General features: G+C 42.0%; 1 protein-coding gene across 2 annotated transcripts; it reads left to right on the forward strand.

Moving 5' to 3' along the window:
- Window positions 1-919: 919 nt before the first annotated feature.
- Window positions 920-21,451, forward strand: csrp2 (cysteine and glycine-rich protein 2). 2 transcript variants are annotated; one of them, XM_015955605.3, is made up of 6 exons: window positions 920-1,047; window positions 3,486-3,608; window positions 9,501-9,669; window positions 16,755-16,884; window positions 19,167-19,260; window positions 21,274-21,451. In XM_015955605.3, exons 2-6 carry the CDS (start codon window positions 3,497-3,499, stop codon window positions 21,348-21,350), a joined length of 582 nt encoding a protein of 193 aa, XP_015811091.1. In that variant the 5' UTR covers window positions 920-1,047; window positions 3,486-3,496; the 3' UTR covers window positions 21,351-21,451. The 2 variants fall into 2 exon arrangements, with proteins under 2 accessions (XP_015811091.1, XP_070405431.1); XM_070549330.1 differs by lacking the exon at window positions 920-1,047 and adding an exon at window positions 3,269-3,404.
- The last annotated feature ends 446 nt before the right edge of the window (window positions 21,452-21,897 follow it).

The following is a 21,897-nucleotide window of genomic DNA, read 5'->3' on the forward strand; positions in this document are numbered from 1 at the left end:
CAGAAACTATTATAGAAAAAGGTAAAATACTTTCACGGAGACCTGATCTAATACAAAACATCTGTTCAAATAGTTCACATCATCTTGACAAAGTGTTGTACTTGTATAACTTTAATAGTCACAAGCTTAAATAAAAAAAATTCTAAGGGCTCCTTTTCCTATGGGGACAGAACACACTGTGTGTCCACTAGGGGGCAGTCTAAAAGTTCATTTAAACATGTATCAAACCATTTTACAAACCAGGAATTTTCCTGTAATTCTGACTGAAGTTTTCATTTCCACAGAACATAAACTAAAAACAAAGCGATCTCGGTTTTTTTTCCCAGACGTGCCAGCTTGTTCTTATTGCTCAGATTTCAAATGGCCTTTAGTAGACGTGTGGATGAGTGACCACGTTAAGAAAGGCTGACATAAACCAGAACTCAAAAGATTTTTTTTATGTTGTAAATTTCAATGAGAAGATTCTTGTTTTTGTACAGATTCTTTAATGTGTATTTGTAGTTGTGCAATATGGTTGAATTTTTTTCAGTTCTGATTTATCATCTTGTGACGAGATTGGTCGTTTAAAAAGAATTAAGTTGAATCACAGCTTTTCATTAATAGGCTATGTTTCATATGCATAAATCTACATATTTGAAGGTAATCTGGTCAGTTTTTCTAAACCCCTCATAATGTGAAAGCAGTTAGAACTATATAAATGTTTATTTTTTTATTTTTAATACTTCGTGACTGAAATATTTGTACATTTTTTCCTTGGATTGTCTTGCTGTTTTACAACTTCCTCAATCACTGTCTTTTTTTGTCATATTTCATGATCACTTTTGTCTCGGGAGTATGCAGACGTCATGACTCCGTGTCTCTCCAGTCTTTGGCCTTGCCCTAAAACACGACCCAAACGTTTAGTCCCGCCCCTCCCTCTGAAGCCCCGCCCACAGCCGAAACAGCACAATTCTGTGTATAGTCTCTTTATACCTCCTACAGTCTGGATCCTCAGTTAAAGCCTGGAGCTGAGCGAATATCCTGAACACAACTGATTAAATTCACACAGTAAGTATATATTTTCATCAAATATAGCAAAATGTTGCAGTTGAAGCAATTATTTATTTTAATGTTAATAGTATTTATGTGGTTAAAAGAATCTAAAGAATTAATAAAACTGAGATTAGCTGATTTATTTTAGAACTGAACAGTCAGATTAATTCTACTTAAAAATAAAATCTCGTTGACACACAGAGATAATTTAAAGAGTTTCATTAATCTTTTTCATTCAAATCCAGCACTGTTCTAGTCCATGTGGTAGAGAGCATGTGATGGTGTTAGAAAGGCCCCAGTTCTAGTTTCAGATTCACGTTAAAGAATGACAACTCAGAATAATTTAAATGCATTCTAATAAGCTTGAAAGTTATGACTTTGTCTATAAAACTTTCATGTGGAACATCTGTGATTGTTGTGCCAATTAAGTGCTTAATAATGAGTAGAATCAGACATAAAAACTGGGGCGACCCAGATTTCTCTGTAGCAACACCTGAATCTGGAACCAGCTCCCACCTAATCTCTCACCCCAACCTTTTCAAATCCAATCGTAAAACTTTTTTGATTCGTTGAAGCCTTTAATGCTCAGTAGTGATGACTTTCATTCTGGATTTCTGGCTCATTCCACTCCCGTGTTTTGTGTGCGTTTAACAAACTCTTTTATATTTACTTTTGAAGAAGTAGAAACAAATTTTTATAAAGTACCTCTAAAGATAAAAATTATGAGGTGTTTCACAAGGATAAAAGATATATTATTTTTAAAATATATCGCAATAAAATTGGGAAAATGAAAATTTTTAATTAAAAAATTGTGAAGGAAGAAAAAGTGGATAAGAAAAGGTAATACAGGATTCTGAGAAAGGCAGACTTGGCAGAAACTGTAGCAAAAGAAGAAGGTAGTGAGTGTGAATCAACAGAAGGTCACACCAAAGCCAGCCTGAACGGGTGAGTTTCAGCTGCTTTTTAAAGGAGACCACTGAGTCCACTGATCTCAGGCTCAGGGGGAGAGAGTTCCAGAGTCTGGGGGCCACAGCAGGAAAAGATCTGTCACCTTTGGTCTTTAGCCTGGAGCGCTGCACAACCAGTAGGCTTTGATCACTGGACCTCGGGGACCTGCTGGGGGTGTAGGGACTAAGAAGATCACCAATGTAAGATGGTGCTTGTCCATGTAAGGCCCTATAGACCAGAACCAGGATCTTGAAATGAACCCTGAAGTTGACTGGCAGCCAGTGAAGCTGGAGGAGAAGCGGGGTGATGTGGGAGTGTTTGGAGGACTTGGTCAGAAGCCGAGCACAGGCATTCTGAACCACCTGTAGACGGTTCAGGGAGGTTCTGCTCAGACACGTGAAAAGAGAGTTACAGTAGTCTAAGCGTGAGGAGATGAAGGTGTGGAGAACTGTCTCAAGTTCAGAGCGAGACAGAATGGGACTCAGCTTAGCAATGTTCCTGAGATGGAAGAAGGAAGAGCGAACAAGAGAACTGACATGAGAATCCAGGGTGAGAGCTGGGTCAAAGGTCACGCCAAGGTTCCTGACGGAAGATTTGGTGTGAGAAGCACGCTGACCAAGAGAGTCTCTGACTTTGGGAACCAGCTTGTCTGGGGCACAGATGAGGATCTCAGGCTTATCTTCATTCAGCTGTAGAAAGCTCCCAGCCATCCAGGTTTTGATAGAGTCTAAGCAGGTGTGTAACAGCTGCAGCTTAGACATCTCATGGGGTTTTAAAGGAGATGTACAGTTGGATGTCATCTGCATAAAGATGGTAGGAGATTCCTTTGAAGGAGCTCAGGATTTGCTGAAGAGCAAGCAGATAGAGGAGGAACAGTAGGGCTCCAGCACAGAACCTGGAGGGACACCATAGGTGAGGGAGATTTTAATTTAGACTTTGGGTGTCTAGTTTACTGTAAAGAGCTTTATCAATGAATGAATGAATGAATGGCTACAAACACAAAAATGAATCATAGGTTAGAATTCCAGATGGTTTAGTTAGCGATGTAAAGGTGGATTCTGACAACTAGCTTTTTTGTTGGTGGATCTCTGATAAGCTTCTATGTCTCTGTGCCTTTTAAAACTCTTAGAAATGAACAATTTTAATTCACACAAGTGCTTCATGCTCTCATCCTGCTGTGACAGCCAGGACAACAGGAGGTCTTGGGCGTGGCGCCCTTCTGACATTCCTCCGGGTATTAGTCTGCTCTGTTTGGGCTGACTGTGTTTGCTCCGTTTTGTTTTTGTTTTCCTCGTTGTGGCTGTAGCAGCCTTGAGTGGTGGTTTCTACTTTAACTACGTCTACTGCGATTAGAAATTCTGCAGATATTACAGCAACCACATGCCTCAAATTAGAAACTGTTACAGAAAATGAAACTTTCACAAGTATGAGAGTGACGTGTTTATTTCTGTCAGGGTATGGAAAAGTCAAAGCAACTCAGAAACAAACTCACCATTTCTCCACAGGAAGAGACGCCATGCCAAACTGGGGAGGAGGCAACAAATGCACGGCGTGCCGCGGGACGGTTTACCACGCAGAGGAGGTGCAGTGTGATGGCAAAAGTTTCCACAAATGCTGTTTTCTCTGCAGTAAGTACAGCTGCTAAATACTCAACAAGGAACAAAGATCAAAGTTTTTTTTTCTTTGTCAGGTTTTCTTTCTAAAGCTGATTTACTATAGAATGTAGTAGTGGGTACTACTCAGCAAGTGAGTACTACTATAAGTTCATGTATCTCTACTACGGCAGGTTTTAATGATGATGATTTCATTCCCTAAATCCTTATTAACTATTTATTATTTTTGTAGTTCCTTCTATCCCATATTTGCTCAAACTCCATGTGTTTTCACTCGTTTGATGGAGGTGGATTCATGCACTGTTGCTGCTACTTTCATTACATCATAGATACGATCTTACGATCTGTTCCCAGACAAGTTTTCTCAAACTTTCCTCCAACGGGTGATTTCTCATTTTCTCTGTCAAAGTGATTTAAGCATGTGTGGTTATTGTAGTGACTGTTTTATAACTGGTTTAACTCTTTTTATTTACTAGGCTAATTAAAAGCTACAGTCTCAGTGTCTGAGTATCCCAGTCATGACGACACTGGAGACTTTAATTCCTCTGTAAATGGCCTGTATTTGATATAGCGCCTTCTAGAGTCCTAGAACCCCCCAAGGCGCTTTACAACACAATCAGTCATTCACCCATTCACACACACATTCACACACTGGTGGGGATGAGCTACAATGTAGCCACAGCTGCCCTGGGGCGCACTGACAGAGGCGAGGCTGCCGAGCACTGGCGCCACCAGTCCCTCCAACCACCACCAGCAGGCAACGTGGGTTAAGTGTCTTGCCCAAGGACACAACGGCAGCGACAGACTGAGTGGGACTCGATTACGGGGCGAGCACTTAACTCCTGTGCCACCGTTATGGTTGTCAAAGTTGGGGTTGGGATCCCATGGTGGGCCACCAAGAACTACTCAGGGGGTCTTTAGAGGATTTCTAGAAGCTATATTTGTAGCATAATTGTTAGACAAACTCACTAAAATTGTCATAAATGGATATAAGTGAAAATGAGCTGAAGCAGTTCTTTAGCCGTATTAAATTGGAGATATCTGGGTCACATGTCTTGACAGGTGCTGCTGTGTTGTGGGTCTGAAGCTGAATAGTTTGGAAATCCGGAGAGACCAAATCAGCATTATAACTCCAGAGTTCTGACAGCATCACACACCTTCCTTTAAAACAACTTCAAAATAAGAGCCCTTTGCAAATTTACAGCACATTCCACTTTAAATCATTAGATTCTGATTTCTTGTTGGTGTCATCATGTTTTTGTCCTGCAGACTGCAGCCGATTACACAGTTCTCCATTTACCACACATCAAAAACACAGAACTCCTTGTTTTGCAGTTCCTAAATAATAAAATATGTAATGAGCTGATTGTAGTTTTGTGAGAACTTTATCTGTATTTTAAAACACATTTTAAAATTGTTATAATATGCATGATAGTGAAGATGGTAGCAATGTTGCCTTACTTTGTGGAGGTTGCAGGTTCAAATCCTGGCTGGTGCCATTTTTGCACAAAGTGAGCATGTTCTCCCTGTGCAGACGCGGGTTTTCTCTGGGTGCTCTGGTCTGCTCACACAGACAATATTCTAGACTCAAAGTGCCACTCTAATCAGCTGTTTAATCAAAAATGCCTGCAAAGGGTTCCTGCTCCTTTAGATGGTCTCTCAGTCTAAATCTGAATTAGTGACATAAATGAACTTTTGTTTTATATTCTAGTTTTTAGAGTTTCACCTTTACATAAAATCCACTAACGTTGATTTAGCAAAGCTATTGGAAATGCTCAGTATGGAAACTTTTTTTTCTAATGACATCACATTTGATTTCATGACTCTGTGTTACTGTTGTTTACTGCTCAGTTTGACACTGACTGAAGAGAATAAACTAAACTAGAATTAACTTAGTTTTGTGGTTCTGCTAGTTTTGGCGTTTCAGGCTGAGGCTGTAAAATGTTTCACAGTAATTATGGAAATCTTAGGCGTACCTGGAGCAGATAGAATGTTTACCTGCTCACATCTGTCTATCTGGAACACACATGAACATCTGCTGGACTGTTTTGCTTCATCTAAGCTGAGAACAGCCACTCAGGTCAGAAACCAGAAGAGTCTGGTCTGAACAGCAGCTGTTGAACTCAGTTTCCCCTGATCTGGTCAGAAGCGTGTTGAGTTCACACTTCCTTGTTGTACGTTTGTGGAGGGACCTTTCCCCATCCAGATCCGTCCTTGAAAGTAGCTTTTATGAAAAGGATTACATTTATGTGCCAACCACCTAAGCTGCAAAAGATGAGTTCAAATTTTAAACATTTCTCTTACAAAAGCTGCTTTATCTGGCTCTGAAGATGTTGAACTTAAAGTCTTCATGGTCTTTTCTTTGGCATTCCTCTTTATGTGTGGATGAAAGACATATTTATACACACAAAGAAGGCCCACTGTTGAAAATGGGGCCTTGTGGGACTCTCCCTGTAGGTTAATAATGAAAGCTTCTGGTCCATGATCCATGCAGGAACTGTACTGAAGTAAAAGAGAACAGCAAATAATCAGAAAAAAAAAACTCAGAATTACAATGGCTGGATGTGTCTGGGTTATAGGGCCAGATGATGACATAAACACAAAACTTCAGACTCTGTTGGTCAGAGGATTAAAGCTGAGGTGTACAATCACAGAAAGCCTTTGTGTGGAGAAGTTAAGATAGTTCCTTCACCAATTGTGATTTAAATATTATCCCTGTATTAACAACAGTCTGGTGATGTTTTATGTGGTACCTTATTAAAATGTGCACAGCTAGAGAGAGAGAGAGAGAGAGATATCAACTAAAACATTTGACGTGTTCCTAAAGGTTTTCTTGTGTCAGCAGATGATTTGGGTGTTTCTTGAAAACATCTTTTCCCATCTTTGTGTTGGATGGATATTCTGGTTCAGTCTTGAGGCATGCAGATCAGGTCCCATTATCAGAGACTTCTCTCTGACTGACTTCATTTGTATCCTGACAACAACTTAACATTCCAACAACAGCTGGATGATGTGGTTCCTGGAATCATAACAAATGATGTGGCCTTTCACAAAAGTTTAAGTCATATGTAATTTTACTTAAGTATGAGAGAAAAACACACTCAGTCACTAAGTAGTGATCAGTTTAATTTAAAAGGAAGACAACGATTTAAGGTCCTGATCCAGATGATAGTCTACAGGTGGTGGGGTGTTGTTGTTTAAGACCCAAATACCCCGATGGTAGGAACTGTTGATCTTCAGGCAGTTAGAATCCTGTAATGTCTGCTGTATGGTAACAGGTTAAGTTCACTGACCATCTCAGTGGCCAAGTGGTATGAGTGTCTACCCCGAGACTGGGAGATTGTGGGTTCAAATCCATGGTCGGGTCATACCAAAGACTTTCAAAATAGGACCCAATGCCTACCTGCTTAACACTCAGCATTAAGGGGTTGGATTGGGGGGTTAAACCACCAAATGGTTCCCAAGCTCGGCTGTGTCTGCAGCTTACCGCTCCCCTGGGGAATGGGTCAAATGTGGAGAACAAATGTCACAGTGTGTTTGACAACTAGTCGGACATTAACTTTAAATGTGCATGCTGAATGGCTTTGGTATTTGATAATGGTCATAGCCTTAATTGTCTTCAATAACCAGTAGTCTTTTCCCTATGATGTGTTTTGCTGCCTTCACTCTACTTCCTGTACTGATCTCCAACTGCAGAGTAGCTCCCATACCATACAGTAATGCCACCCATTAGCAAATTCTCGAGCACTGCTCTGTAAAAGTTCTGGATTATGTTGGATTTCATGCCCAGTTTCCTCAACCTCCTCAGGAAGTAGAGCCACTGATGAGCTTTCTTGACCACTTTGTCTATGACCCGGTCCCAATAGCCACACTGCAGCCTACAGTCCTTTATGAGTTGCATATGGTGGAAGTGCATGCCCTTAGCTGAAGTATGCACCAATGCGGGCTTTGGTGAAGTGTGGATTAGGAACGCAAAAGGAATGGCCATGGTCCACATTTCAGGACAATTGGGACACCCTACGCCAGGCGTATTAAATTCCATCATCATCATCATCATAAACCTTTATTTATAGAGCACATTTAAATGGCGCCAACGCCATCGAAAGTGCTGTACACGACAATACGTCACCAAACTAGATACAGCAACATAAAATAGATAAAACAAATAAAAACATAATAACAAAAAAACAGGAAAGCACAAGGGTTAAACAGTCTCAGCCTTGAAGGCCAGGGAATAAAAATAAGTCTTCAAACGTACTTTAAAAGTGGGAAGGGAGGGGGCAAGTTGGACCGTCAGGGGAGTTGGTTCCAAAGTTTAGGCGCACAAACTGAAAAAGCCCATTCGCCATGGGCCATATAGCGGGCAGGAGGGACAAGCAGAAGGTGCTGGTCAGAGGACCTCAGGGTTCGTGCCGGAACATAGGGACTCAAAAGATGTGCCAAAGAAGAGGGGGCCATTTCATGAATAGATTTGTAAACCAACAGAAGAATTTTACGAAATAGTTACGAAACCGAACTGGAAGCCAGTGTAAATTTGCCAAAACAGGGGTGATATGCTGCCGTTGGTCTATGCCCGTAAGAAACCTTGCGGCGGCATTCTGAACCAATTGGAGGCGTAGCACTGAAGAGGAGGCAATACCATATAAGAAGGAGTTGGCATAGTCCAGAAGTGACTTTACAAAAGCATGAACAACTGACTGAAGATCTCTTTTGTTCAGGACAGATTTTTGTTTGGCCAGCTGGCGAAGATGAAAGAGACGTGACTTGACTACCTGATTTATCTGTGCATCCATTTTTAAAAAAGTGTCCAGAGTGACCCTCAAATTTGTAATTGTTGGCTTCACCAAAACTGACAATGACGGGGCAGAGATGGCTCCACAGCAGAGGGGGAGCAGGGGGCAAAGAGAATAGCCTCCAGTTTGGAGCTGTTAAGATAGAGAAAATTAGCCGAGAGCCAGGACCTGACTTCACTCAGGCAGTCAGTCAGTGGTTGCACAGGGTCAGCAGATTTTAGGGCCATAAAAAGCTGACAATCGTCAGCGTAGAGATGAAAATTTACCCGGAATTTTCTAAAAATGGCTGCCAAAGGTAAATTATATAGATTAAAAAGAAGTGGACCTAAAACAGACCCCTGGGGAACCCCACAAAAAAGAGGTGCTACTCTAGAGGCGCAATTCCACAGGGCAACATTGAAACATCTGCCATTGAAATAGGAGCAGAACTGGGCCATATAGCGGGCAGGAGGGACAAGCGGAAGGTGTCGCCAACGTATTAAATTCCAGTCCTGGAGGGCTGGTATCCAGTACATTTTTGTGGTTCCTCTGCTCCAACACACTTGATTCCATGGTTGAATCACCTGTGCAGCATCTCATCAGGCTCTGCAGAAGCCTGTTAATCACCTGCTTGTTGAAACTGTGCTCCAGGCCCAGAATTGAAAAGCCCTGGCCTACGCACTCACACGCCTGGATGGGAAAGCACAAATGAGGGGCAGGAGTGTGGAAGTTCCAGTATTTGAACTGGGCCTTCATGGAGGGTCCTTGGCGATGTTTGTTCTGGGTAGCTTAAAACTGCAAACCCTTTCAACTTCCACCCTGTTGACACAAATGCTCCAGTGGATTATTGTGTGTGGGATTCCCTTACTTAGGAAGTCTATGAAGGTCAAAAGAAGAACTGACAGCAGAAACCATGTAAAGATGGCAGAAAATAACTCACTGAGACACAAGAGTTCAACTGCTATTGGAGAAGTGGTCTAAAAAGGACTAGCTGAGTTTATATCTGAACCATTTTTATTACATACCCAGTTGTGCTGGGTCCAGCCAACCTGAAACTTCAGCTTCTTTTCAGTGTTTCAGCAGAAGCACACATAAATCCATCTGTCTAGTCAACACCTTGTGTCTGTTTCCTCAGTGGTCTGCAGGAAGGGTTTAGACAGCACCACACTGGCAATCCACGACCAAGAGATCTACTGTAAGTCCTGCTATGGGAAGAAATACGGCCCAAAAGGCTACGGCTACGGACAGGGAGCTGGAACGCTGAACATGGACCGAGGAGAGAGGCTGGGAATCAAACCAGAAGAGTAAGCTCCAAGGTTTTCTACATAATTGTGTTTCATTTTAAATTCTTGCCTGTTTGAGTGAAATAATAATGTTCTGAATGGTTCTGTGGTGCGATCAATTGCTGCTCAGAGTCCTATTTCATCAAAGTTTCCATCTGACGTGAGTTAAGTGTCTGAATGTGTGCAGTCTCAGAGCGTAGGACTGAAAGCTCTGCTCTCTTATTACGTTCTGTGAAAATACTTAAAACCCCTTTTTACATTTCAACAAACCCTGTGGAAGATCATTCATCACACATGGTTACATAAGTAGGGCCATGAAGTTGGAGTTCACTGAGTTCTGCGCTGCGTTGTGGAGTAATGATTTTATTAGCTGTGGCTGCTGACTGTGACCGAGTGTTTGTTTCTAAACAGCATGTGCTCATGAAAATGAACTCCATGTGCCTCTGCAAAACAAAAAGGGCTTCATGTCAAATCAGAACTGTTGGGGAAAAAAAACTGTGGAAAAAGCACAGGGTGTGTCTGTCCTCATCGCCCTCGATCGATACAGTGATAATAAAACACAATGATTCCTGTAAAAATAATCCAACATGCAGCTCGTCTTCTTTCCTTCATACCTTCAGTGTTCTCACTGACTGAACCCCAAAGCTTCAGATGAGTGGCAAAGCGCTTTATCAGATCCTGCTAGGCTGGTGTAATCTAAGACAAAACTGCTACAGCTCAAAATCACATCATCAACTTTGTAATGATCTCAGCTCAGACATTTGATCTATAATGTACAACTAAGCTAAAGAAATGTTAAAGCTGCAGCCAGTGGCTCATTAGGGTCTCCATGGGAAAGACAGGAACACAGACAAAGAAGAAAGCAGGGTGAAAACTGGAAGTCTTATTGTACAAAGTTTAGTACTGCAGCGTAGGCAAATCGATGATTTTTATTTGTTATGACCAGGAAGATGTAATGTTCTATGTAAATATAAAATATTAACCTGCTAGAAGATTCTAGGATTTAATTCAGAAGATCTAGGTTCTTTGCTTTTTCAGTGATCAACCACACTTTGTGTTTCTTCAAGAAAGAGTCAGGTTTGTAAAAGTAAGAATTTATTTTGCAAACTGTTAAAACATGACTAATTAATTAAGCATTTACTGTGAGTGGATGTAACTAAACGTGATGAAGGAACCTATGTGTGAATGCGATGTCAGTCAGAGCTTCCTTATCAAAGCAAGCTGAGTTCTGGTGAAAAGAATTTGGTTTGCTTTAAGCTATAAAGTTGTTATCATCAGAAGAACATCAGATGCAATCTGTCATGTCTACTTCACCCGTTTTGGAGAGACCCTCTTGGTGGATCCGAAAGTCGCAGGGGTCGGCTGACCTCTGTCATGAGGCGGTGGTGAGGACCCAAGATGCAGTACCCAGGATGACACGAGGCAAGGATGATGATAAAGTAAAAGTTCTTTATTTTTAGGTGAGCCAAAAACCAAGTATATCCAAGCTGGAAGCCAAAAATCCAAAAACCAGATAAATATCTGGGGATCAAAAACTCTGGAATAAACACAGAGGGACGAAACTGACAGAACTACAAACAACATTAATGGACCGACACAGGACAAAGACAAGGCAGGGCTTAAATAGACTGGGAGAGGCAATCAGGAAAACAGGCAGCAGGTGTGCGGAGTGAGCTGCTGGAGGGAAGGCAGGTGACGACAATAATCTAAATGGGGAAACAGAACAGAGAATGGCAGATAACCCTAAAATACAACATTTAAACCTAAAGACTGAGGGAAAGGCTAACACAAACTATCTGGAGGAGGACATAATACCCACACATATACACGCACGCACACACACAAACACTAACTGGGCAGGACACACACACACACACACACAAACACTAACTGGGCAGAACACACACACACACACACACAAACACTAACTGGGCAGAACACACACACACACACACACACACACACACACACACACACACACACACACACACAAACACTAACTGGGCAGACCACACACACACACACACACACACACACACACACACCGAGAGCAGGAGACTGAGAGGCTGGGGGCTACAAGGACACAGAAAATGAAGACCTGGAAGGGCTGGGGAGGAATGAGATGACACGGGACCTGGGAGGAATAATTGTACCGGTACCACATAAGACACAAAGACTGAGACGAAGACAAGGACACATGAGGGTGCTACGAGACACAAAAGGGAATCTAGAGAGGGATGGAGGACACCAGGAGGCACAAAAAAGGAGGGGGCCGACGCAGACCATGACAACCTCTGGCACCGGAGGGCTGTAGAATACCATGGTACCGACTCTTCAGTCCAGAGATGTCTCGGGTCATAACAGCTGGATGGAACCGTGCGTCTGGCGGACTCTTAAGAAGTCTAAAAATATCAGCTTTGTTTCTGCAGGAACTGTTTGCTCATCAGCTTTGGAGGTGCAAAAAGGTTTTAACGATGTGTCAAAATCTTTGATGGTTAAAGAGGTTTTGCTACAGATGGCCGGTCTGAGCGATTCTCTAGAACTGTCGAATCACTCAAGATGATCCAGTTTTAAGGTTTTGATGTTATGACTTGCACAGCCAATCAGAGGCTGACAAGTTTGAGAGATGTTACCAAGACAACTCAGAAAAACTCCTTCTTGATACAGGATGTTCTGACTGGTTTAATACTATGTGTTGGAGTTTAACTTAACCTTACTTGTTATTGTGTGAGTGCAGGTGTGAGGACCTCGTCGTCAAAACATGTTGAACACCGCACTTAGACACTGATGGCTGAGGGTGTAAGTGGGGTGGTGCGGTGGCATCAGCTGGCATATGCTGGATGATGCCCGCACTGCCCACTCACCACAGCCATGGAATACACCTCATGATCACACAACACTATATTGGAGCAGGCGGAGGGAGACTAGGGGTCTTAGCCACCTCTGTTGTTGCTAGGCTTCCTGGGGCTGGAGGCTAGGAGGGAGATCTGGCCGTCTGGTTGGGGTCTGGGGTGGTGGGTTGCTGTGCTCAGCGTTGGGCGGGGGAGCCTGCTCATCAGCACCCCAGCAGAAAGGGTCAAACTCTGGTTACCGGTGATGGTTGTACCCAATGTGCAGCAGTACCGGGACCAGAGTGAATAGGGTGTGTATGGGGAGCATGAGTGGGTGTCCGGCGTGCATTTTTGTAAGTCTTGGGTTGTATGTGCATGTGTGAGCATGAGGGAGGGAGTGTGTGACTGTGTTTGTGTATGACTGTATATGTCAGGTGGGGCCTTTGGGTCCTCCCCTCTCCTGGAACTTCTTTTGATGATATAGATCTCTGTCCCCCCTCCCCCTGCCACACCTGGTGTGGGGGCTTGTGCCATGGTCTGCCTGAGTGTTCGTGGCAACCGGGTCTGGGGGTTTAAGATTTTGGCATCTGCCTGTTAGATCCCGGTGGCTGCCTGGTGGGGTCTGGGTCCCTGGGCTCTGCTAGGTCCCCGGCGGGGGGTGGTCGCCCCTGGGTCCCGGGTTGCTGGGTCCCGGGCTCGGCCGGCTAGGGGGTGGGAGGCTGCGGGCGGGCCTGTGGGCTTGCCGCTGATGTCTCCCGGGACTCTGCCGGCTGCTGGTTGTGGCCCCCCGGGGCGATCCTCTGTGCCTCTCGAGGGGGGCGGGGGCCTTCCTGGTTGTAGTCTCCTTGGGGTTCCTGTGTTCTGGGGCAGCACCTGGATCTCTGGGACTTGGAGCTCCCCCCGTCTCCTGCGCATCTTTGGGGGGCGGATCTGTGGTCCCTCACACTCTCTGTTGGACGCTCCTATAGAAAAACCTTAAATAAACAAGCGCGTGTACACACACAGGTGCTCACATGGTGCTCTCAAAAGTATGGGCTTGGGCACGTTAAACACAGGTCTTAAGACTATGGTGGGCACTTAATGCGTTGTGATTTATTATCGTGATTCTTCAATTAAGCAATGTTGATTATATATATATATTTTTTTTCTTTTCATCAAGTTGACGCAGTGATAGGTAGATCTTGTTGTATTGTTGTTGTGTCCCTTTTTTTTGTGTCCCTTTGTTTTTTTTTTGTCTTTTTTCTGCAGGTCTGGAAGCAGACTCTTGTTCATTATTGTTTGTTTTTGTGGAACCCCCCCCCCCCCCCTCTCTCTCTCTCTCTCTCTCCCCACCTTTTCTTTTCCTCTCTCTTTCACCTCTGTCTCCGTGTCTGGTCGGAATTACAAAGCATTCAACAACAATAACAATAAAGTTTTAAGTATCAGGCGTGACATTAAAAGCAAACGCTTTGATGCTCCACCTGAGAATAAATCTGTAAGGCTTGTCGCCAGCATTCAGACATCAATTCTGCTTGCTTCACAGCCAGACAGGACACGGTAAAAAAAAAAAAAAACATGTTGAACCCATGGCAGGTTCCAGTAGACAAACATAACATAACATCCATTCAGTGAGCACAGACTAATGAAGCATTTCATTATACTATAATTATTATAAGTAGTAATAAACAAATGTTTATTTAATGATTATCTAGATTATAAGTCATGGAAGAAGTTCATATTGATTTAGGAAATCATTCTTGAATTTAGCAATTGATTCGAACTGGAGTTCTTCCTTCTGTGGAGGCAGACAGATGGGACCTTGGGAAAGAAAGTTATTTTTATCTTTCAGACTTGCAGAGTCTGTGAATCCCAGCTGGTATGAAGGCAGACTCGTTTAAAGGGAACACATGCATCGTTGTGTCTCCTTTCTGACCTGGCTGAATAGATGTTGAAAGGTCAGACTGTACCTAAACTGACCATTGCTGGACATTACAGTGCTTTATTTAGAAGATATTTGTTTAAAATGTTTATGCTTATGTATTTAGCAGACACTTTTGTCCGAAGCGACTTACAGGTGATAATCAAGCCAGCAGGTTGCCCTTGAGGCTAACAACAAACACAAGGTGGCAGTGAGGCAGCATAATCAATCATAGAGGGACGCAAACATGGAGTGTGCAGTAGAGTGGGGGGCGGGTGCTAGGAGGGTGCTAGTTTAGAAGATGCTCTCTGAAGAGCTGGGTCTTCAGGAGTTTAAAAGTTCTAGTAGTGCTTGGTAGGTCATTCCACATCTGTGGAACGATGCACGAAAAGAGTCTGGATGATCCTGAGCGTAGTGTAGGCTCTGCTAGCCGACAATCCTTCGATAACTGGTGCGGCCAGGCCGTGACGTAAGCCTTAGGAAGAAGGATTCAGTAGGGCTGGGACGATAATCAATAAATCAATTAATCGTATGATAGATGAAAATGAACTCTATTTTTTCTGCCTCAATATATCGAGGTTAAAAAATGTACAGCTCTGTTATTATTGTTTATCATCATTATTGAAGTGCAGTTTTGGTTGTTGACACTGATAGGCCATTGTATTTGTTGTTTTGACAGGGTCTATTTTATTGTTTTTGGTGCAATTTTTTTCTAACAGAGAGTGAAGGTCCTTTCTCATTTTTATTTTTTATTTTTTTTTTTTGTTTGTTTTATTTATTTATTTGAAAGTTCTGGTTCTGGACATTCCAATGTTAAATAAAGGTGCAGTTGTTGCATTTTAAGGGTGTACATTATTGTGATACATTAACATTACATAAGTGGCTATTTTGGTTTCGATAATGTTGACAATAATATCGTTTATCATCAATAACTTATTGGACAATATATCATCCAGCAAACTTTGTTATTGTCCCAGGCCTAGGATCCATCCAGGACTTTGTATGCTAGTGCTAGCGATTTGAATTTGATGCGTGCAGCTAGCGGTAGCCAATGGAGCTCAATGAACAAAGGGGTGACAAAATACTTCACTTCCTGTTTTGAGCCAAATTACACAATCTGTGGACGCTTGGGTGTACTGCACTACAGCTTTGAGAGAAACAGTGGGTTAAAGAAGACAGAAAAGTTGAGTTTTCACGTATAATTTCTATAAATAGTAAAAAAGTTTTTGGATGTCACCCCGGCTTTCCACCGGACACGTAAACGTTGAGCAACGTCCGTCAAGCATATGGACCCAATAGTCACGGTGCGTTTTGGACGAGTCTCATAAGCGTAGTATCACGCTGCTCTACTTAATTTAGTTCTATTTTTTATGCGCTACTCTTCCAGAACTCGTCAAACTTGGCAGTTCAGATCGGGCCAGACAGGAAGTCAAACATGAGAGCAACGTAAAACATCTGACCACTTTCAAAATCAAATATACGTGCTAATTTCCCTATCTAGTAAAATAAATGTCATTATCTGTGACGAGGTAAAGTGAACAAAAAAAATACCCCACAGACCTCTAAGGAAACACGCTGCCATCTTTCTCCTTGCTTGTTATTGCGTGAACTGGAGAAATCACGCGTGATCTTACTATTCTCTGGTGATTTTGTGACCTTGCGGGACCTATTAAACGCTCTCGGTGGGAAGGAACACTACTGAGGTAGACGGAAGTCGGGGTAAGAACAGATTCCTAATGGTTTGCATCAATCAATCGTTAAAAGGAATAACAATATTAATATATCAAATAGAAATTTTGTGGAAAATTTTAAAAACAAAAGCAACAACTTAAAACTTAAAATGTGATTGTTTATGAAGCCTTAAAGTTGTCCAAACACCTGAAGGGAGCGGGGTTTTCTCACAAATGGAAGAAAACTTGTGACAGAATTAGTTACAGAATCCTGCATACTTTTATGTTTGAACAGAAATAAAATCCAATTAAAACACACTCATGAGCCCCCCCCCCCCCCCCCCCAACATCAGGTGATTAGTTATGAAAGGGTTTGTTATGTAACATGAAGGTTCCAGCTCACCATGCTCTCTGTCCTCTACAACAAAGGAGTTCATTCAGTCAACTCACAATAAACTCTGCTCCAGCTCTGAGGGTCACTTTCCCACCAAACGCTGAGATTAGGCTCAGGAGTGTGGCTAGCTTAAGCTTTGAGATTGAATGAAACCACGATTCACTGACTTTCTACTGACTTTACTGTCTAATCGCTGGTTCAATAGCGAACGTTTTCTAGAAGGTGGAAAAGATTTTTAAATATCACACACACACACACACAGATTTCCTCATAATTTATAAAATATTATAATTTGTTGTGTCTTTTCCCTCCAGCACTCAGACCCACAGACCCACCACCAACACCAACCCGTCTAAATTTGCCCAGAAGTTTGGAGGTTCAGACAAATGTGCTCGATGTGGCGATTCAGTCTACGCAGCTGAGAAGATCATGGGGGCAGGCAAGGTGAAACTCCTAACTAAAGATATTTACTCTCACTTTAAGTATCGGTTCTAAAAAGAATGTTTTACAACCAAAACTAACACTTTAAAAACTTTTTTTTTCTAAAAGTCTAAGAGACCTTTAAGACCACCTGATGAGTCTACATCAATGTCTTAGATTAGGTGTGATGATGTGTATAGTCCAGGAGACAAAAACTACTAAAAGCTTAGTGTTGAAGATGAAGCCAATAGAGAGAAACTCTGGGTGTTTGTGGTCAAGTTCCCAGGTTTGCAGCATTTTGTAAAAACTGTAGACAAAGACAAGAGGACTGATCCAGACTCTTGTACGGAGAGTTACAACAATGCAAACATGCTCTGATATAGTCTCAAATATTTTAAAGAGGCAGAGCCCTTCAAGTTAACTGAATGAGGTGTCATTATACAACTGAACTGATCTGCTCATCAAATTAGAAGAAGCTGATCAAAGTTAGACAAAATGTTTTTGTTACATTTTTTAGCAGGGCACAAAATAAATGGCAGTCAAGATTTAAGGAAGCTAACCAGCTCTTCTACAGATTCATTACTCTTGCTTATCTGACTTTAGCTAAGATGAAGGGCATTTAAATGATTCCATATTTAGGTTTCATGTAAGTAGTCTAATAGAGGTTTCAAAAAGTTCTTAGCTTTGTGGGTAAGTAAATCTGAATATCATCTGCAAAGAAGAGACTCTGAGGCAGCACGTTTAAAGTGACTGTGTGTATTTTCCATGTCAATAGGGGGCAGAAAATACCTAAATCATTGCAAGCAAGCAGTATTTTTGTGTTCAAGTAAGACCTTACCAACAGAAGGCCATTATGGTCAAAAATCCCTAGCTGCGTGATTTTCAAATGAGTACTTGGTCAGATCGTTCAGCCTTCAGCAAAATGACAATCACATCAGACTCCCTTTCATCACTGGCAACGAGCGAAGAGGTAAATGTGTAAAAGAACAATGTTTAGAAATGGCAAAAGATTTGTTACTGCTTGTTACAAATCAGTAAATGCCTTCTGTTTCTCACGGACTCACATAGAGGAAAATGTGTCTAATATGGAATTGCCCAGAGACTTAAACTCACGTCCATGTATCTTAGACCCGATTTTTATGGTCATCTGTTTTGAAGCCGTCAAAATTTTTCAACAACTGGACATTGTGTAATTCATTTTCAACAACATTTCGATGGAAATTTCCAGAGATTACACATTGTCTCTTTAATGAGAACAAGACAGAGCCAAGAATGGCACTGTGGGGAACTCCACATGTAGTGTTGCTGCTACTGCAGAGTATTGATTCATATGGGCAAATAGAGAAATGCCTGTATGTTAGATTTGTGTCAGAACTGCGGTCTAGGGGTCATTAAAAACCCTTAAGAATGATATTTTCAGGATTGTTTTGGTGTTTTTAAAAAGACTAAAACTTTTCATTGGTAGATTTTTTCCTCCCGAAATGTTTGTAGTTGATGGGAACAATTGTCTCCAGAATCTTAGACAGAAAGGCTGATGAGAGTTTTCACAAAAAAGAGAAGGGTCTAGTTTCATTTAGGCTAGAATACGGACTGTAGCACATTAAAACAGAACAGATACACATTTCTGGAGGTACCATTACAGTTTTATTACCAACACTCGGCACCCACAGGGATCCATCATCATTCCCATAATGAGTGAGTTTCCCAGGATCACAGAAACCAAATGGGTGGATCTCACAAGTTGACTGACTGCGCATGTCAGACCACATGCAGGAGCTTTGGTGTGGTCTCTGCTAATGAGAGAACACAAATCCGTTTTATTTCTAGCTGTTCCATAAAGCTTGGATGGGAGCGTCCTTGGAGCTGTTGTTATGCACACGAGGCTCTGCTGGCAGGAAGATCTACAGCAAGTGAGATCACAAGGTTTACGGGATTCATCAGGATGGATCAGAGCAGTCTCTGCTGAGAAGAAGAGTGAATTCTTTAATAAATGTGAAACACCCAGATGTGAGTTGGTTTATAGCAGATGGTGTTAAAATAGGTGTTGTTGTTTTTTGCTGGTTAGAGGAAAGGCTTTGTTACCAGGGAACTAATTTTCTGTGTAACAAAGATGTTCAGGATCATTTCAGATGTCAGTAGGAATAATCTATGAAATTAGATTAAAGCAACAGTAATCACATTAAGTAGCTTTTAAAAACAATCTCACAACTGTTTAATTGTGTCATGTACAAGAGTGAAGCAGAGGACAGACACAGCCATCACTGTAGATGATAGAAGTTAAATTCATTGTGCTTTTTCTCATACAGCCATGGCATAAGAACTGTTTCCGCTGTGCGAAGTGTGGGAAGAGTCTGGAGTCAACCACGCAGACTGAGAAAGACGGAGAAATCTACTGCAAAGGTGAGCTGAAATTTAGTTTTTGGATGCAATTTTGATTTCTCAAATTTCACATCATTGCCAGTGAATTCTACATTTCCAAAAACTTGTATTCAATAAGCAGTAAGCGAATACAACCGCTGCAGCGATCCAATGTTTTTGTTTCTTTTGTTTCTTTGAAGAACCTCAGTTTGGAGAAATTGGTTAGTTCTGTTTGGCTTGAGATACGATTGATCACTGACTTTAAAATGCAGACTGAAAGCAAAAATAGTCTTCCACCCCCATTTCTTGTGTTAACTGCCGAAAGCAAACAGACGAGGAAAAAAAAAACCGCACAGATCTACATCACACTGTTAATTTGCAATGATCTCATCTTGGCTTGCAACTGTGTTAATTTAGCATCCAGGAGAGAGAGGAACACGTTTCAGCAGCTAACCGTTAGCATTAGCAACTCCACAACATGGCGGAAAAGGTTCAGGCTTTTGTTACTTGTTATTCATAAAACATCAGTGTTTAATTTTTTTTACACAAGAAAAAAGGGCAGATGGTGGCAGTGGAAGGGTAGCGTTCCTGTTAGCCAATCAGAGACAAGATGTTCACATTTCATGAATATTTAAAGAGAGACAGATCCTGTCATCCTGTCACTTCTCCAAGTAACTCCCACTTCCTGAAACAGGAGCACCACCGCTTCTTCTCCACAGAAAAGGAGTCACAAAGCATTATTTCATGGTGAATAAATAACCGGTGAATGAGAATTTCAAACCAGAGCTGTTCAATGGATCAGTCAGCAGATTGTTTTGAAGATTTACCATAGAAGCTTTAATGTACCCTTTAAACTTGGCTTTTCTTTGCATGTTGAAGATTATCTTTTTTCACGAGCACGTGTTCAGCTAGTCACTTCTAAAGCATGTGGCGTTGAGTGATCATATCTAAATTCACCTGGAAGAACAGGATCCCACACAACCCTATGTTGCCTGTTTGTTTAGCTGGATGACATCAGCCCTGTCCAGCTGTTTAGAAGCATCTGTAGCCAGACCACAGTGAGTCAGAGCGGCTTAGTTGAACAGAAGACATCACTCAGACGTCAGCAGATGTTTGCTCAGTGACTCGATGAAACCTTGTGCCCATGAGCAAGAATGCTGCACCTTGGTGCTAAAAACTACGCTCTGCTGGTCTCACTGTGCCTCTGTCCTCTCTAACAGAGACATATTGTCTTTTTCTGGGCAACATCTGGACACTGTTACTGAATCAACATTATTTGAGGAAAAATATAACACATGGTAACACCTTACATTAAGCGCCCTTTGTTAGCGTTACTTGGTGCATTATGAAGCATTAATAAACAAAGGATCCCTTTATTAATGTTCCCAGTATTTACTAAGTGTCCTTAAGGTTAGGACAAAGGCGCACAAGGGGGGAGAGGCATCTGCTTAGTAATGCATTACATGATATGGTTAAGCAGTTAATAGTTTATTAATGCCTAATAATGCACAAAATAATGTTAATAAAGGGACCCTCATTGTAAAGTGTTGCTTGCTACCAGTTTTATCCGTTGTGCAATGAAGAAACACACAGAATGAATACACAAGATAAAATTCAGTCAAAGAAACGGTGTCCCATCCAGGACATCTCCGTGTCTCCATACCAAAGGGCCTGAGACTTCAGATGAAAAAAAATCATCGGAACGTTTAACCGGATTTTGTTGTGCAACAAAAGTGAAAAAGGTTGAAGACATTATGTTATTTACCATTTACATTATGTTTTGTCAATTCTTAATGACTCGACATCTCGCGTCATTTGGTGTGGATGTGTGGAGGAAACGTTAACGCTGGAATGGTGCACGTTTTATTAACTCCGAGCTTTTGATGATAACCAAGTAGGTTCATGGTAGGTCGGATTGAGGTCATGCAGCAACCGTTAATCTTCATCACACTTTCAGCAGCGCATCAACTAAAACTGCCTTTTCAGTGAAGACGTGCAATGGCTCCTAATCCTCGGATTCGTGTTTACATTCACCATCTCTTCTTTCTCCTGCAGCTTGTTACGCCAAGAACTTTGGACCCAAAGGGTTTGGTTACGGCCAAGGAGCCGGCGCTCTGGTTCATGCGCAGTAGGCTCCCATCAGCACTTCTCCACCCAACAGGAACCTTTCAGACCTTTTTTCTGTTTTCTCCTTAAAGTTCTGCTGTTATGAATAAAAACATGGAGCACAATATTCACATTTGACTATTTTATTATTAAAGCCATTAAAACTGAACCATGCCCGTATGTTTACATCTGAAGCGGAGTTACAGTGGTGTCTGAAGGTGGGCAGAGAGGCACTGGAGATGATTATGTGCTTTATTATTACTTTTTTTACTATTATTCCAGGTGGTGAGATGAGAGCAAGGACAGAATAAAGACCTTTCAGACTGCTGGAAGAGCTAGTGTGGAAACGTAATCCCGGACGAGCCTGAAGTGATGAACTCTACCCCGGAAAGCAAAAACACCAGCCAGCCATGAACGATGCTCACTCAGAAGGTGCTATTAGAAGCTCCAGATATGAAATGAAGCCGAGTCACGAGTGGGACAGCGTTCAGTTAGATGGGAGCTTTGAAATGCAGAATGATGACAGAACCGTCTCCTTCTGATGATGCAAACACGAGGCTCAAACATTTTCAG

The sequence above is a fragment of the Nothobranchius furzeri genome, chromosome 1 (genome assembly GCF_043380555.1).
Source record: "Nothobranchius furzeri strain GRZ-AD chromosome 1, NfurGRZ-RIMD1, whole genome shotgun sequence".
Taxonomy (NCBI): domain Eukaryota; kingdom Metazoa; phylum Chordata; class Actinopteri; order Cyprinodontiformes; family Nothobranchiidae; genus Nothobranchius; species Nothobranchius furzeri.

Coding starts and splice junctions, on each gene's coding strand:
- csrp2 (XM_015955605.3), top strand. CDS start 3,497: ATGCCAAACTGGGGAGGAGGCAACAAATGCACGGCGTGCCGCGGGACG. Junction 9,670..16,754: donor CTGGGAATCAAACCAGAAGA/GTAAGCTCCAAG, acceptor TTTTCCCTCCAG/CACTCAGACCCACAGACCCA. Junction 16,885..19,166: donor AGATCATGGGGGCAGGCAAG/GTGAAACTCCTA, acceptor TTTCTCATACAG/CCATGGCATAAGAACTGTTT.